The 17,261-nt window shown below is 47.2% G+C and overlaps 2 protein-coding genes and 1 long non-coding RNA gene across 4 annotated transcripts; all 3 read left to right on the top strand.

Annotated features, from left to right (window-relative positions):
- Positions 1-1,297: 1,297 nt before the first annotated feature.
- LOC111069046 lies at positions 1,298-1,640 on the top strand. The gene has a single exon (XM_022358926.2). The coding sequence runs from the start codon at positions 1,333-1,335 to the stop codon at positions 1,552-1,554; it is 222 nt and encodes a 73-aa protein (XP_022214618.2). The 5' UTR covers positions 1,298-1,332; the 3' UTR covers positions 1,555-1,640.
- Positions 1,641-5,497: 3,857 nt separating this feature from the next.
- LOC111069027 (protein yellow) lies at positions 5,498-11,434 on the top strand. The gene is made up of 2 exons (XM_022358906.2): positions 5,498-5,982; positions 9,757-11,434. The coding sequence occupies exons 1-2, from the start codon at positions 5,718-5,720 to the stop codon at positions 11,166-11,168; spliced, it is 1,677 nt and encodes a 558-aa protein (XP_022214598.1). The 5' UTR covers positions 5,498-5,717; the 3' UTR covers positions 11,169-11,434.
- Positions 11,435-12,173: 739 nt separating this feature from the next.
- Positions 12,174-13,119, top strand: LOC111069014. Of its 2 annotated transcripts, none has more exons than XR_002607246.2 (4): positions 12,174-12,353; positions 12,463-12,571; positions 12,632-12,797; positions 12,862-13,119. It is a non-coding gene; the product is annotated as an uncharacterized LOC111069014 (long non-coding RNA). The 2 variants fall into 2 exon arrangements; XR_002607245.2 differs by having other exon boundaries at positions 12,176-12,353; positions 12,480-12,571.
- Positions 13,120-17,261: the final 4,142 nt, after the last annotated feature.

Raw genomic sequence — 17,261 nt, 5'->3', positions numbered from 1 at the left:
CAAACATACATACATACATGTATGTTATGTACATCGGATATGATTACAGGGGAATGGTGCAGGTGTGCAGGTGTAGGGGAGATACACAGATTGGATTGGGCTGGTCTGGTCTTGGGCTAGACAAAGAGATCGTTTCACAATGATGATCGAATGAGACGCTCTACAGTCCCTCTACAGCATCTCTCCATCTTTCACTCTCTCTCCCTCTCTCTTGCTGTCTATTCTGTCTGTTCCATTTTTGCGTGTGTGAAGAGAGACATTTACATTCCCCCCCCCCCCGCGTCAGTACACTTTTGACAGTTGGATTTAAATACTTTTTAATTGAAAACTAATTGCCACAAGTGGAGTGGCAAAGCGCGACGACAGCTGGACGACATCGTTGTGACGTTTCCAGCTGGAAAACTCTTTAAGCCACTTTAATTGGCAGCAGCAGCCAAAACAGCGGCACAACAACAACTTTTCACCAGGAAATCGGCAAATGATCCGAAAGCCAAACGAGTCGCAACAACCAAAGGCCCCTCCCCCTACCAAATGCACGCAACCTCCCCCTTTCCACCCCCCTGAGCGGCAGCGGCAGAAACACACGGAGAAAAAAACATGCTGCGAAATGCAAGTGCATATTATATTACCTCATATCAGTAAATATCCAATCTTTAAGCCATAAAAATGATGTGTATAGCTCTGAGTTTCATTTTCCATTTTGTGGCATTTTTCACACATTTTCTGGAATTTCTTTATATGTACATATGTATATGTATCTATATAAATTTGAAACACGAACATCAGCAACGAAATACTATAAATGAGTATCTTGTGCCATTTTTGCAGTTAGTTTGTGATATTGGTTTTGTTTTTTTTTGTTTTTCTCTGTGCAGGCAATCGACCGGATAATTGCAGCTACCATTCGTTTATGATAACGATTAACTAAATTGTCGATATTTATTAACAAGATGCTCGATAAACACACAAGTTTCTTGGCTCAAGTGCTGTTTGTTAAACATATGTAAATACTTAATATGATAATTATTTATATTCATTAAGGCAGAAGTTTTTTATATGTGCAAATATCGTTTTATATGTGTGGCATATTTTTCATAGCTCCAATCTAGTGCAAACCGACTCACAGGTAACCCCATTCTCGGGCTCTTGGCAAACAGTTCTGGCAGAAATAACCCAAGCCCAGGCACAGACCGTAGAAAGAGTCAACAAAGCCGTTGGCCAAACGTGAGCTAGTTCTAGTTTCCGATCGCATATAAAACTCGACTCTTTTTTGGTCACAGTCAGTCACAGACAACTCTCGCTCTCACTCTCACTCTCAATTCCTCGTTCATCATGAAGTTGCAATGGCAGATCATTTTTGGCCTGATGCTCGTCTTCGCTGTGCTGGCATCGCTGGCTGTGGCCCAGCCCCTGGAGGAGGATGAGCTGGACGACTCCGGATCGGATGAGTCTGTCGCTAGTGATCCTGCAGCAGCAGAGGATGTCAATGTGCAGCAAGATTATCTCAATGTGGCGGACTATACCAAGGCACCGTCTCCCTGGTGGTGGAATTAGGTTTACTTGAGGTTGAACTGAGACGGGGAAAATGCTTAAATTATTCAGCATATTTATTAACTAATTAAATACCAGCACAATAAAAATGTTCCACCTAGCTGTTCGAGTAATTGCTTCATGACAGCAGCAGAGCAGCAGACCAGCAGAAATAGTTCATTGCGGTTGGACTTGTGGTGCGAAATTTTACCACTTGTTGATAGCACTGCAGTCCCATAACAGAGGACTGGAATGGAATGTTGCCCCACCGAACAATTCGCTGGTTTTGATGGCAAGTAACTCATCTCGTTTTATCTGTTGCATTCGTAGATTTCTTGTGGGCACTGATGCTCGAGGTGAAGGTAGGCTGAAAGATTTCTGCTTCAAGAAAGTCCTCTTACATTTGCTCAGTGTAAATGTACATATATGCAGATATTTAGATAGGTATGCAAAGCAATGGCATATCAATTCACGTTCGACTCGTCAAGTGTGGCAGTGGGAGTCCATTTTTTAGAAGTTTGTCATTTGTGCTCCGTCTGACTGATGGATGAACTTGCTGGAGGTGCCGAAAGGCAATTCCTATAACAATAAACCAAACCACAAACCAATCCATATATAAATTTACAAACAGTCTAGAAGGACAATGTTTTAGCTGTTCTCTATTAACAGAGTGGAAAGACGAGAGTGAGAAATACACCAGGGAGCATTTAGTAAACTTTTTGTGTCCTAGTGGCACTGGGGTATAAAGCTCCAGAGCGCTGTAATGCATTCCTTCATGGTTCATTCGTAGGCTAATCAGCCGAGCCAAACTAATTATGTTGTCCATTAGCTAATGAGATTTTACGGAGCCTGGGCCCGTAAATTTGGTCTGTTAATTATGGAGGTTTTCCTGCGGCCGAACGTGTTTATTTGCATATCCATAAATGGATAATGGCTAATGGATAAATCGAATTATCGACAATACGCGTTGTATACACGACATTGTTGTGCAGCTGTCGGAAACATCGTCACCTTAGCAGATCAGGCGATTAATAATCGACTACCAGTCGATTACCACATCGCGTATCTCGCAGAGTTTATGTGCTGTGCAGTGCAGGTTATGATATGGATATCCTAAGGAGAGCGCGCTGCACATGCTGCTGCTCTGCTGCTGCTGCAGACGATCGTACATTTCGAATGCAACAAGGCTGGCTGATTTATGCACTCCACCAGCACCAGCAGCTCCAGCATATCTGCTGTCCAGATCTTCGATTCGAGCTGCTACTTCTTGGCCCCGCGATGGTGTAACCCCCTACATGACATCATCCCAGCTTCCTCTACAACTGTTCGCGTGACAAGTCCACTTGCAGTAGCAAGCAAATTATGTCTGAGGTAATGCAACGAACCCCAACCCCAGCTCCAGAGGCAGCCCCAGAGGCAGCACCAGAGGCAGGCCAAGAGGCAGCTCCAGAGGCAGCACCAGAGACAGCACCAGAGGCAACTCCAGCCTTAATCCGATTCGTTGTCATAGCAAAGATTGTCCGTGTCGGTGATGTGCTTGGGTGGCATATGCTTGTAAGCAGGAAACCTGCGGGTCTCGGCTGCCGCTCTTGTCCGAATAAATCTGCCGCTGAAACACACAGCTGCGAAGCGGCCCCAGACATTGAACTTGAAATCAGTGGAAAATGCAGTCGCAGCTAAGGTTACGGGGAGTTGGGCAACGGGTTTGGCTCGCTCGAACCCCAAAATGGAAATGAAAATCGAACCAAAAACAAAGGAAAAACCATTGAAAATGGCAAATAAAAGTAAATATAGAAAAATGTGTCCATAAGTGGAGACTTGGAGGAGCAGCCGCCGCCGCCGCCGCAGTCCCAGACCAGAGCAGGCCCGGGCAATGTCATGTCATTAAGTTGCGTATTTGTTGTTGTTTGTTTGTTTGTTTTCCGCCCGGATTGGCTTTATCCTTAGCTTTGGGCTGTTGTTGTTGCTTTTGCTGCGGCTGCTGCTGCGAATGTTGCATAACTTTGGAAGCGTGTGGCAATTATGCCAAAGAGTGTGTGCGGATCCCGTGGTAACATTTGCCCACTTAGTCTTCGACCACTCGATAATGTTGTTTTGTTTGATTTCGTGCTGGAAAAACTCGTTTAAATTATTGGGAAAATTGTGTACACCAATAGCCAGCACACATAGCATAATGCGATCAAATCGGACACTGAACGGACATCGGACAGGAGGGACGGGTCGGAACGGTACGGTACGGGACGGGACTTTGGCTTTAAATAAATATAAAGTATATGTACTAATATTGTAGCAATAAATCATAGTTGATCGATACAAGTGCAATTTCTGTCCATGGCTATGCATTGCGTCGTCTGGCTTATTAATTGCCATTTTATTTAGGAGATCTCTCCTCTCACCACGAGCTGCAGGCGGCCGTGGGTTGTGCAACATTCGTACAGACAGCAGTCACATTAACAGAAGGAGTAGCAGCAGCAGCATCCACGGTAACATTAACATACTGTAGCAGCAGTAACAGACACAGACACTGCAGAGAAATTAACAGACAGCAGCAGCAACATTCACTGCAGCAGTAACATCCACAGATACTGCAGAGAAATTAACAGACAGCGCAGCAGCAGCATCATTAACAGACACAGCAGGAAAATCAGGCCCGGCAGGCACAGCAGCAACATGCCGTTAATTAATGACACGCACAGGTTGTGCCACGTGTGGCACCTTACAGACTCGACAGGCGGCCGAGAGTTATGCAACATCCACTGCAGCAGCATCAGTAACATTCACAGACACTGCAGCAGCAGCAGCAGCAGCAGCAGCAGACAACATTCAAAAACACAGCTGCAGCATTAACATGATATTAATTAATAACACGCACAGGTTATGCCGAGTGTGGCACCTTGCGGGCCACATTAGTGGTAATTATGTGGGGCAGGCGGACTCTGAGGGTGGCTGGCTCGAGGTGGGTGCACATTGCATTGCACCGCCAGCAATCACCAGCAGAACGGTGCCACAGGATCAAGTTGAACCGCTTCAACTGGTCTCGAGACACTTATGATTTCAGATTAGTGCTAGGCACTTGCGACACACTGCCATAGCAGTCGCTGGCTGTGCTTCCAGTTCACATCTTGGCTAACTAATGCTTTCCCACTCCATCTCCCTCTCAGCACCCCACGGCATGTGCATAACGCGTGGCTGGGGCTGTTTACTTGGGCTTGGGCACGAGCCCGGACTCGTGGCTCTTACTCTGGGCTTACTCTGGCCCAGGTGCATTGACTCGAGAGTTATGCCAACACCTTTGGCTGTCTTGACCGCATTTACATTCGCACATTTGGCTTGCAGCTTGCAGCTTGTGGCGTTGCAGCCATTGGAGCATTACCCCAAAAGCTCGTAGTCTCTGCCCCAAAATGGCCAGCTCTTCTGGATGGCATCTGGTGCAAGGCCCAGGCCCAGAAGCAATTATCGGGCTTCTAAAAGCGGAAAGCAACCGCATTTGACCCTCGACAATGGTTCGTGAATCATCATCCACAACAATCGAAACCTGGCCAAGCAATTCAAATCCAAAAAATCAAAAAAATCGCAAAACTGCTTAGAGAGATCACAGCGAAAGGTGTTCGGGGCTCGTTTGGGGCGGCTGTGGGTCTCGATATTTATTAAACGGAACTCAAGCGGCCACTAAAAGCGCGTGAAAATCAATCATGGAAGACAAAGCCCCCCCACTCCATCGGGCAGAGTCAGCGACGCACAATCCAATGTCCGACGCGACGCAAAGCGAAGCTCGTGGCACGAACCACACACCGCACGAACCACTCAACGAACCACAACGAACCACAGCGAACCACTGCGAAATGCGAAGTGCCGAGGAGGCGGCCATGCGTTTGCGCCTTCGTCTATCCAATCGTCTTGTTGCCGATGGTACAAAAAAACTTCATATAAAACGTGGCCGACATATTATGGCCAACAGTCGTAAGCGCGCCACGGTCCACAGAAGAGGATTAAGACACAAGAACTCTATCCATCCAACCATCCAACCAACCATCCATCCAGCCACTTCATACAGAACTCAGGCGTTTTTTTTTTGTTTTGGATTTTTGGTTTTTTTTGGCTCTGCCATCCAACTCTCCTGTGTGTTCCCCCAGTGTTTGATTTGTGCATTAAAACCAAGGGTTTGCCCGCTCCGCTCCGCCGACACCATGCACGCCCAGGACAATGGACGAGTGCTGCCAGCGCTGTCGCTCCTGCTGCTCGCCGTCGCAATGGCACTGGTGGCGCCGACGCAGGCCGCCTACAAGCTGCAGGAGCGCTACAGCTGGAACCAGCTGGACTTTGCCTTCCCCAACGCCAGGCTCAAGGAGCAGGCCATGGCCAGCGGCGACTACATACCCCAGAACGCCCTGCCCGTCGGAGTCGAGCACTTTGGCAATCGCCTGTTTGTCACCGTTCCGCGCTGGCGCGATGGTAAGTGCCCCCACCACAGTGTGGCAGTCCCCCGATGCACTTTTGGGCATCATTAGCACTTGCAAAAAAATGTGTTAAATTGTGTGATTGGTTAATTGCTTAAAAGAGAAAAAAACTCCACTCATTTGGGGAGGAAACACCCTTATGGGGAAACTCCCTTACAGGGAAACTTACCTAACAAATTGAGCGCGTGCCAAGCCTGTACTGTGACTCAGAGCAGTGGAAGAAGTCAACTATTCCTCATATATTCTGGCAGATATATTCTCGGAAGGCTTTCATAAACTCTTCTGGGGCAAAGACTCTTCAATTTAGTTCTAGATTTGCTCACCCTTTTGGTGCTCTCTCTATTCCCTCTGTTCTAAATTATTCATCGCTGTCTTGCTTCCATAAATTCCATAACTCATGTGTCATGGAGGCTCCCTTTACCTTGCTGGAAATTTTCATATGCTCTTCTATTGTTGCCAGAAACTTCTGGATTATTATCCCATTCACAAAATCGATTTCCGGCAGCCTAGTTGTCACACTTTTGTTAGCCTCAGTTTGACCTCTCCCAGATCCGGTTAATACGCGGAGCGCATTCATGTGTTGCATTTACATTTTGAACAATTAACCGTTGTAAAGCCGCAGCCAAGACACGCGGCATTGGTATTATATGACCATATATATATGCGAGTATATATATGTATATTTTATATTGTCTGGCAATTGTGAAGGCTTCTTCAGGGTCAGCCCCAGCCCCACAAATGGAAACCCAATCCAAATACAATCAACATATTATGGCATTATGCCATTAACCAATGATTAGCTTTCAGTTCAATCAAAGTGAGAGTTGCACAGCAAAGCCATCGTCGGCACTCGTAACTAAACATTTGGATCGCATTGTTCTGCTCGGCCAGACGCCAGACAGAGGGCCAAAATGTTGGCAAAACCTTTGGGGCGAAATTACCCAATGGACCCTAGCTAGGGGGGGGGGGGGGGGTCTCTTTTTCACCACATTATATGTAATTCCGGTATTCTGGCCCAGCCTTGAGGGCGAGAATGCAAAGCAACAACAAAAAATATCATTTAAATCTTTTGGGCAAAAGATAAAAAACCCAGAAGGCCAAATCAGCAAATAAAAATAATAGCAAGCAAGAGTACACAGAAATTATGGTAAATGGTAAAGTGAAATGTTTGAGGCACGCTCCAATGGATCGGCGGCAGCAGCAGCAGCAGCGGCCCACAAAAGGCGATCAATTAGCCAAACAAAATCCGCGGTAGCCACAGCAGCAAAACACACAACAAACACACTTAACAGTCAACAATAAACAGTCAATAGTAAACAGTCAATAGTCAACAGTCAATAGTCAACAGCAAACAGCAAACAGCCAACAAAAAACATTCAGGTGCGCTGCAGGCCACCTGCAGTTGACACTTATGAGTGATGGCTTATGGCTAATAATAACGATGGCTTTAAGACCACTTCAGACCACTATGCAAAGTGGCCTAGACCCACGCAAGGGCATTCCACGAGTGAGAGGGTGGAGAAATTCAATCGAAACGAGCCGCGGCGAGTCGAGGCGAGGCTATTAGATCAATTCTCAGTGCCAGTTAAGATGCAATCTCGTCTGACAGTTATCTGTGCGTTTCAGTTCCAGCTGCAGTTCCCACATACTTAATGAACCTCTTACTCAGACTCTGACTCGGACTCGGACTCGCACTTGGGCAATGGTTGGGGAATGGTTGGCGACAAGATTACCAATTGAAATCGAGTCTGAAATTGTAATCGAAATCGTAATGGGATTGAGAATGCAGCTCAGAAACTAAAATTAAATCGAAACTGAAACAGAAACTGAAACAGAAACTGAAACAACAAATTCGCTGGCATTAATTGCACCGAGCTACGGACTCTCGTTATGTGCTGCAAGCCGCCTCGAGTGGGCCGAGACCGGGTCCACCGTTGAACATGGGGAGGCAGGCTGTAATTAAGAGATGATGTGTGGACCATTGGTGTATTTCTTATGGCCAGCGCTAATTCATTCATCAGCATTAATGTAGTCAATCGGTGTGCGAGCACAGCGGGTCATTGCATTGGACCGCATTGGACTGGATTGGCTGTCGGAATGTCGGAAGATATGGTGGCACGGCACCAATTGGCTTATGGAATTTATTTGCCTAATCCCAATACACTGCAATATCCTGCTGAATTGTAGATCTTTCGCAATGCATTCATTTGAATCAAGTTTCCTTTATTTGGAATCCATTTTGTGTTAGCCTTCCATTTTCTTATAAAGTATTTCAGTAGAGTTTTGAGCTAACTTTGCTGGCATCATACAGATAAATGTGTGTTGGGCTTATTTCAGAATTTTATTCAGAAAGTAACAGAATATCAGTTACAATCGCAAAAGATATTTAAGACTAAATTCCTGTGACTTTTATACCTATTTTTCTGAACTGAGTACGGAGGAGGGAAAGTTGCCACATTCCACATTGGGAACGCATTCAAATTCGTATGTTTTTGTGGTTCGGTTCCACTGGAATGTTGCCTCATACGATGCACGCATGACTGCTAAATGCTGCTATTCTGTTTTCAAGCAACGCAATATTTGCCTCAACAGTTAAATGTTTTACTTTAATATAAAACCCAAAGTAATGGCAATTTTCAGTTTTAAGTTTTATGCAACATTTAATAGTCTTTTTGTGTGTGTGTGACTCAGTCGATGCGAGTGCTTCCGATTATAATTACTTGTGGGCCATTTATTTAGCTAGCAAGAAAACAGTTCTTATAATTGTATAGGAAACATGGGCTAGAAATATTATTAAAATAGTAATAATAAAAATAATAGTAGAGCATAAAGTAGAGCATATGAAGAGCCGAGTAAATACAGCCATGTTCGTCTATCCCATTTGCATGAAAGTAGCAGCTCAGTGGTTCATAAATCCTGCTGTAAATTGCTTTTAACTGCAGGCGCTGCACGCAACCCCATCATCATTTGTAGCTGCGATAAGCTCGTTTGGCTTTCAAGATAAGCCAAGATCCAACCAATCGTCAGCTGCTGGTTTTAGCTACGATTTCCGATAACTTGCAGCTAGCAAAAAGGTCCCAATGAAATCACTTAATCAACTGCAATTGCAATGAAAATGATTGATCAGCCATGCAGCGTAAAGCACTGAACGGACCCCCGAGGCTAGCCTTCCATTTGCATGTCGTTAAGTTGTTGCATTTTGTCGCTGGCAAATCGCTTGAAAGCAGTTTTCAAAACATGATTTTTGCCAAGTTTTTTTGCACAGTGTAGGAGTGAAGATTTGCCGCCCAACCCGACTTGGAATAATCCTCTGATCTGCAGACTGCTCGAGCAACGCAAATTGACTTGGATAAATACGAATTGAAAGGCGTTGACCAGGCGGAAAGCCACTGTCATGTCTCTCTGCTCGCAAGCGGCTGATGGATTGGCAAGGGGCTTGGTCGCACGCCCGCTACTGTTGGCTGCCGAGACGAGACCAGTGTCTGGTCGGGTCGGGTCTTGTCTGGCTAAGTGGCCGCATGTTGGCCAAGAGATAGAAGAGCAAGTGCCCCAATGCAATTGGAGCGGAAATCGCTCCACGACGATGATGTCAGCTTTGAGGGGGGGCCTGTGTTGCCTCAGCTTGTTGCAGCCTAATGACATCGGGAAATTGCACGCAAGCTGCAGCGTGTGGCACGAACATGAGCCAACATTCATTCTGACTCCATTCAGCGTTCGCTTGCCAACGGCTTGCCCTCATCCTCAATCCTCTTTTTTGTTTTTTTTTCAGGAATTCCGGCTACGCTGACCTACATCAACATGGAGCACAGTGTGACGGGCTCCCCGGAACTCATTCCGTATCCGGACTGGCGGGCGAATACGGCTGGCGACTGCGCCAACAGCATCACCACCGCCTACCGCATCAAGGTGGACGAGTGCGGCCGTCTGTGGGTCCTGGACACGGGCACCGTGGGCATTGGCAACACCACCACCAATCCCTGTCCGTACGCCATAAACGTCTTCGATCTGACCACCAACACACGCATCCGGCGCTACGAGCTGCCCGCCGCAGACACCAATCCGAACACCTTCATAGCCAACATTGCGGTGGACATTGGCAAGAACTGTGACGATGCCCAAGCCTACTTTGCGGACGAGCTGGGCTACGGCCTCATCTCGTACTCCTGGGAACTGAACAAGTCGTGGCGCTTCTCGGCCCACTCGTACTTCTTCCCGGACCCACTGCGCGGCGACTTCAACGTGGCCGGCATCAACTTCCAGTGGGGCGAGGAGGGCATCTTCGGCATGTCGCTGACGCCGATCCGCTCCGACGGCTACCGCACGCTCTACTTCAGTCCGCTGGCCAGCCATCGCCAGTTCGCCGTGTCCACGCGCATCCTGAGGGACGAGAGCCGCACCGAGGACAGCTACCACGACTTTGTGGCCCTGGACGAGCGCGGCCCCAATGCACACACCACCTCGCGCGTGATGAGCGACGACGGCGTGGAGCTGTTCAATCTGATCGACCAGAACGCCGTCGGCTGCTGGCACTCATCGATGCCCTACTCGCCGCAGTTCCATGGCATTGTGGACCGCGACGATGTGGGCCTGGTCTTCCCCGCCGACGTCAAGATCGATGAGAACAAGAACGTGTGGGTGCTGTCCGACCGGATGCCAGTGTTCCTGCTCTCCGATCTCGACTACTCGGACATCAACTTCCGCATCTACACGGCCCCGCTGGCCACCCTCATCGAGAACACCGTCTGCGATCTGCGGAACAACGCCTACGGTCCCCCGAACACGGTCTCGATACCCAAGCAGGCCGGACCCGGCCACTCCGCCGTCGGACCGCCGCTCTACACCAACCAGTATCGTCCCGTGCTCGCGCAGAAGCCGCAGACCAGCTGGGGCCCCTCGCCGCCCAGCCGCTCCTATCTGCCGGCCCTCAACGGCAATCCCGGCGCCCCCGGCCAGGTGGTGTCCAGCGTGAGTGTGTCGACGAACACCGTCGGCCCGGCCGGCATCGAGGTGCCCAAGGCGTACGTGTTCAACCAGCACAATGGCCTCAACTACGAGACCAGCGGGCCCCATCTCTTCCCCACCCTCCAGCCGGCACCGTCCCAGCTCGGGGGCGGTGGTGGACTCAAGACCTATGTGAATGCCCGACAGTCGGGCTGGTGGCACCACCAGCACCAGGGCTAGACGAGAGCCGGGACCAGTGTCAGAGCTGGCTCCCCCAACCAGCCGTAGGATTGCTGTGGGATATTTGGAGAACAGAAACAAACGGAATTCCTAGGGCCACACCACAAATACTGCACACACACACACTCGTATGATATGTATGTACCTTCACCTTCACTTGCTGTACTATATGTACATATGTATGTATATGTAATAGACACTGAAATGCGATTTCCATTTACTTGTAGTTTGTAATCTAAGCAACAAATAAATTTATTTTTTTTTGTTATTTACTTGGCTGCTTTGGGGCAAGCTTGAAGGTTTTCTTTTTCTACTTTGGGCTTCTGGCTGCTGCATTGTTAATGTTTAAGGGAGAATCAAAACCCATCCACAGCATCACTGGCACTAGCACAAGTCCCATTCCCAGCCCCAGAAGGCTGCTTGGGATGCTCACCATTTTCTGCATTTCAATTACAGACTTCCATCATCAGCATTCACATTTACATACATTATCCCCATAGTCAGCATCAGCAATATGCGCACTGGGTCTAGGGTCTAGGATCTAGCATAGATCAGAGCCAGAGAAGGAACTATTGCGGGTATTTTTACGGGTATGTGAATGCGAGTGTGCCGGAAAAAATAAGCGATCCTGTCACATGCAGGGAGGGTGCTGGCATATTCCAAATGGAATACATGAATCTATAAGTTCAAATATAATATAAAATAAATTCCACTAATGAGAGATTTCTATCTTTGGCACTAGACCTGGCCTTGTCGTGGTACTGGCGGAGTTTTTAAGCCCCGGACACGGAGCCAGTCTCTTCATTTATATACTTCAATAGTCGTATAACCCTCCCGTTGGCATTTAAATCAGTGCCTCATCGAGTTCTCATCGACCGTAAATGACTTTTGGATGCCAAGTTTGGTTGTCAAACACCTCGGCTTAAAAATTATTCGACTGCAACTAGCAGGCCATGAGATCGCTCGATTTTTGCCCTTTGTCTGGACCCTGGATATTATTCCGAAAATATTCAGTTCAGTACTGTTCGTAGCAGAGAAAACATCTAATTTTTTCCGGGAAAAAAACAATACAAAATTCCAAATTCGAAGTATGTAAGTGAAGACTAAAATGTCGTTTTTGAAAAATATTTCTTGAAAAGTGAACTAAAATTAAAGTGAATAAAAAGTTTTAAGTGCGCGCGCAAAGTGAGTGCAAATTCTAAATTCAATTAATAATACAATTGGTTTTGGATCAGCCCAATGCATTAACTAGTTAGCTTAAATAATTTGTATTAAGTATAATTGAATTTATAAGTTTTCGTTTACTTCTAGTGTCCGCCTTTCGATCCCACATGCTAAAACGACAGAAAACTCGAAAACATTTTAATTATTATTTTACTTTAAACTGACACATTTGTTTAAGCGTGAGTGTGTTGATTATATTTTTGATTCGGGGCATCCATTGAAATTGATTCCAATTCCAGGCAGAAACAGATGATTAATTGTTTGGCATTGCTGATATCATGGACACTTTCTGGCGATCACATGCATTTTGGATGGCCATTTCAATCCAAGCTACATTATTTTACACCGTTAAGGATCATCAGGCACTCAACGTCACACCTGATTACATTTTTTTTTAATTCACAGGTGAGTAATTTTAATGTGATGTTAATGTCGTTTAATTCACCATAATTTCATTTACTTTCAACAGTCTCTTCAAAGCCTTTAAACCAATGGTAACTAATGTTAACTGTTAGTTTCGGTGTGGTACCAATGCCTCAGACAAGGGGCTGCGAGTGGCTTGCACACGAAATGCTCCAACGCAACGCACACACATTGTAATACACTTCTGTCTATGTACGCACACACACATGTAACTACCGACTTTGCCGCTATTTATTTTAAGCTGCTGCCCCTAGATATTCTATGCATATAATTCATTTAATTGTTCTGTATTAAATAATAGCCGAAATCTGTTTTACGTTTTCTCTTGTGAATGCAAGGAGAGTGGAAGGCAACATCCAAAGACTTTACAATAACAAGATGCTTCATGGTAAGGGCGCGCGGGGCTATTTCTGCAACTCTCTTTTAGGCTCTGAACTTCAGAGTCTAAAAGTGACACTGGCTTCGTCAATGCAAAAGTCTTTGTCGCGGCACAGTGGGGACTCAGCCGAAAAAGGGTTGCACAGGTCAAAAATTGTATGAGCGCTTTGGATAAAACGAAAATACGCAGAATTTTCCAGAGCTTTCAAAAATTTTATTTTAAAGAATTTTATTTTAGGAAACATGTACATACATATGTATATAACCAAAGTTGAAAATTGAAATACATATGTATTGAACTCTCTTGCTCGCCTATTAATTTAGCCAGCTGACATAGGCAAAGGCCCCACTGTGCGAAAGCATGCACATGCATGCGCAGACGCAGCCGTTGGTGAGCGCGCCCGAGGTGAGAGACGAAGCATAGCCGAAAAGAAAGCCCGCGCGCTCCCTCTGTACATGGGACGTAGCGATAAGTCACGCCATAGAACCGGTTTTTTGGTCGCTCATGCAGCATCTTGTTATCTTGTTATTGTATAGTCGTTGATACCCCGCGCGATCCCTCTGTCCATGGGCGTAGTGATAAGCTCTTTGGACGCTCATCTCATGCAGCATTTTGCTTTTGTATGCCTGCCATGGACGTAGCGATCAGCTTTTTGGTCGCTCATCTCATGCAGCATTTTGCTTTTGTAAGCAATCACATTTAGAGCTGGATTTTTCATTGCATACTTTGAAGGCCGCTGCATACTTTCGGAGCGGATGAGTGAAAAAACTCGTTGCTGCCAGACTGGTTTTGGGGGCGCATGCAAATGTAATCCCAGCAACACCCCCACACCACACCCCACCACACACACAGCAGCTCATAGCGATGCGAATTCTCGTGTAATTACAAGTGTGTGGCCACATCGAGGCTCAGCCGAAAAGCCAACAATAAATGCTGGCTATCCGAACCATCACCGCAGCCATGATTTATTCCACACTGGTGTTTCCTTCGAGGGCGTGACGGCGCACTGGGTCCCAAAACTTTCGAAAAACAAACAAAAGGGGCACTCGCGAGACAGCAAGACAACAAGACAAACATTTATTTGCTTTTTGATTAAGGATGGACCACTGCACTTCTCGTTCGACTGCGGACTGTGGATGGGACAGCAGGATGGGATGGGATGTGTGCGAAACACTTAACGCCGAAAGTGAGCAAAACAACACTTGCTCTATTAACACGCCAGACGCCAGACGGCAACTGGACTCCCCGAACTGTCTGAAATATTTATTGAGAAACATTAAGGTAGCCAAGTCTCAGTCGCAGTCGCAGTCCCCCTGCCCTGCTGTCCTGCTGTCCTCCTGGCCAGCGCTGGCTTAACGAGAAACCAAGTTGCGCGAATGGAACGGAACGGGACGGATGTTCGTACGGGTCGTACGGTTCGTACGTGTAGCTAATTTGCGGTTGAGATCTCGTGCTGAGGTCCCAGTTTAGGTCAACAGATCCAACATGATTTACATAGCCCAAAAAAGGATGGAAACCGCATCGGCGCATGCAAATTATAGAAATTTTGCGCTGCTGCCCAAAACAAATATTGTGATAGTCGATGGGGCACAACGATCCCATCCCTTTGGTGGTTTTGTTTGGTTTTGCTTGGGTTTGGGCTTGGGCTTGGGTCGTGGGCCTATCATTAGGCGATCCGATCCGAACCGATCCCTAAGCAATCTGGTTATTCAAATGCAATAAATCCGGCCAAATAAACGGCGCTAATTTCATGTTAGACGCTTTAATTTCACGCTGCCATTTGCGGCTTCCGTTTCGCATGAGTTCTGCCCTCGAGATTGGGGGATATTTGCATTCGCTGTAGGTGTAGCTGCAGCTCGGCCTCGTTTGGGCCTCGTTTCAGTGGCCAGTGGCAGCCAGTGGCAGCCAGTGGCAGGGCATCCCTGTGGCGCTGTGTATCGTCAAACGACTGCGCTTTTGTCTGAACTAAGCGCGGCCACTAAGCGATCCTAGAGGCGAGAGTATGTTGATGCGGCTTCTCTGGTGCTGTTGCATCCAGCTGATAGCGGGTGCGGCGGCCTCATTAATAATTACACACAAAAAGCAGCAGCAGAAGCAGCAGCAGCAACAGCAGCCACAGTGCTGCTTGTGGCATCCTCATCAACGGCCTGCCGCTTTAATTGAAGGCGCCAAAATCAGGCGGCATCATAGCTGAGAGGAGCCGCCACCGCTGTGCCACGATCCCCCAGTTATACAAAGTCGTCTCAAGCTGTTTCCGTCGCCTTGAAAATGAATGCAAGTGGAAATGGGCAATGGGAATGGGCAACGGGAATGGGATTGGGAATGTGTTGCTCGTGTTGCATCTTCGTAGCTGTAACGACGAGCAAGTACCTATCCGATCGTTGCAATAATTAACTCATAAATATAAATATCAAAAATGGCATAAAATGGCGCTAGATTTGGTCACATTTATACCATTACCAGTACCAGCAGGAGTGAGCATTATTTATGTACATTTTATTCCCATGCCATTTCTAGGGTATCATCATTCGTTGCCTCTTTCTGTCGCTCTGCCACATGGCTGAGGAGTTTCTTGATTTCAATTAAATGCCTAGCAAATCAAAACTTTTTATGCATATTAATCAAAGACTTAATTGATTCGGCAGCAGCGGCAGAAGGTCGCAGGAAGGCGTGAACGCAGCTGAGCGCAGCTACCCAGGGCGGATGAGCTCTGGGTCCCAGGAGTAAAGATCTGCTTTTAATTGCACTGGGAATGGGAATGGGATCGAGAATGGGAGCAGCAGCGAAAGTCAATTTCGATCGCTCAATTAAAGCTTGGAACTCGGCGCTGATGTCCGTTGATCAGATGTGCGGATGACCCTCTTTTATGGGTCCCCGTCCCAAAGTAAACAGTCGAATCAGCGAAATTGTTTGCATTGCTGTGGTCCGGGGGGCACGCATCCCAGCTATTCCTGGTTGGTGGCAATCCCATAAAAAAAAAAGAGTGACCAAGGGAACTGTCGCTGCAGATAGCGGAGCGTGTAGCGTGTAGCCGCACAAAGAGATACAATTGTATCTGTGCATCTACCGCTGGCTCTGGCTCTGACGCTGACGCTGACTCTGGCAGGTAGAGGTTGATGGCCAGGCCAGGCCAGGCCAGACCAGTCAAACCATCCCAGCTGCAGCTGGGCACAAGACCAACCAACTAATGCACTTGCAATCCAATCTAATCGTTTGCCAAATGTCAAACGAGTTTCATTCATGAGAGATACCCATTCCCAGTTCCCAGTTCCCATACCCAGTTTCTACCTTGCTATCCCATCGCTGGGAGAGTTCATTCAGTTGTTCGATAAGTCCGGTTGCGTTTTCGATTCGTTTCGGCTTGGCAGAGTTTCATTTCCGATATGACAAACACGCGTGAAGAGCGTCAAACGTTTGGATGCCTTATCTGGGGCACCGGCCATGGTTTAATTAAAAGGTTATTCTTGTATGTCGCCGGCTTGGCAGGATAACGGCTCAGTCCGAGGCATATCCCCTGCCAGATATCCCCATTTGATTGAGTTGTCTGACTCTGCCACAACCCCTTCTGCCACTGCCTCTTACACACTCTGTGACTGTGTCTGTGTGTGTGCCTGTATCTGTGTGTGTGTTTGTTTTCCCTTTATCTTAAAGAGTTTCTTTAGTCGATTGGCGACCCCGACCTTGCCGCACTGAAAACTGAAAGTCAACCGCAACCCAACGAGACGACTTCGTATGGGATCTCCTCTGGGATCTCCAACTGTAACTGCAACTCCGACAACAACGACCACAAATATTCGGTGCACAGGTGCCAGGTGAGAATTGACAAATTTCCATTTCGTCAATTCAATCAATAAAGCTAAAGCCGAGTCGAGTCGAGTTGAGTTGAGTTGAGTGGAGTCGAGCAGAGGCAACACCTCGGACTGGGACTGGTAGCTGGTAGCTGGCCGCCAAGGCCACTCGGAAACCGCTTTCAATTAAATTGGGGCACACTTTTGCCTGCGGTCTCTCTCTCTCCCCGCTCTCTGCAACATCATCATTTCGATCATCATCATCATTTCTGCTGCCAC

The sequence above is a fragment of the Drosophila obscura genome, unplaced genomic scaffold (genome assembly GCF_018151105.1).
Source record: "Drosophila obscura isolate BZ-5 IFL unplaced genomic scaffold, ASM1815110v1 contig_84, whole genome shotgun sequence".
NCBI lineage: Eukaryota > Metazoa > Arthropoda > Insecta > Diptera > Drosophilidae > Drosophila > Drosophila obscura.
The sequence above is the reverse complement of the archived record's forward strand: the minus strand, read 5'-3'. Positions and strand labels throughout refer to the sequence as shown.

Excerpts from the sequence above, each read along its gene's own strand:
- LOC111069046 (XM_022358926.2), top strand. The coding sequence starts at position 1,333 with ATGAAGTTGCAATGGCAGATCATTTTTGGCCTGATGCTCGTCTTCGCT.
- LOC111069027 (XM_022358906.2), top strand. The coding sequence starts at position 5,718 with ATGCACGCCCAGGACAATGGACGAGTGCTGCCAGCGCTGTCGCTCCTG. Across the intron at positions 5,983-9,756 it reads CGTTCCGCGCTGGCGCGATG|GAATTCCGGCTACGCTGACC; the intron begins GTAAGTGCCCCC and ends TTTTTTTTTCAG.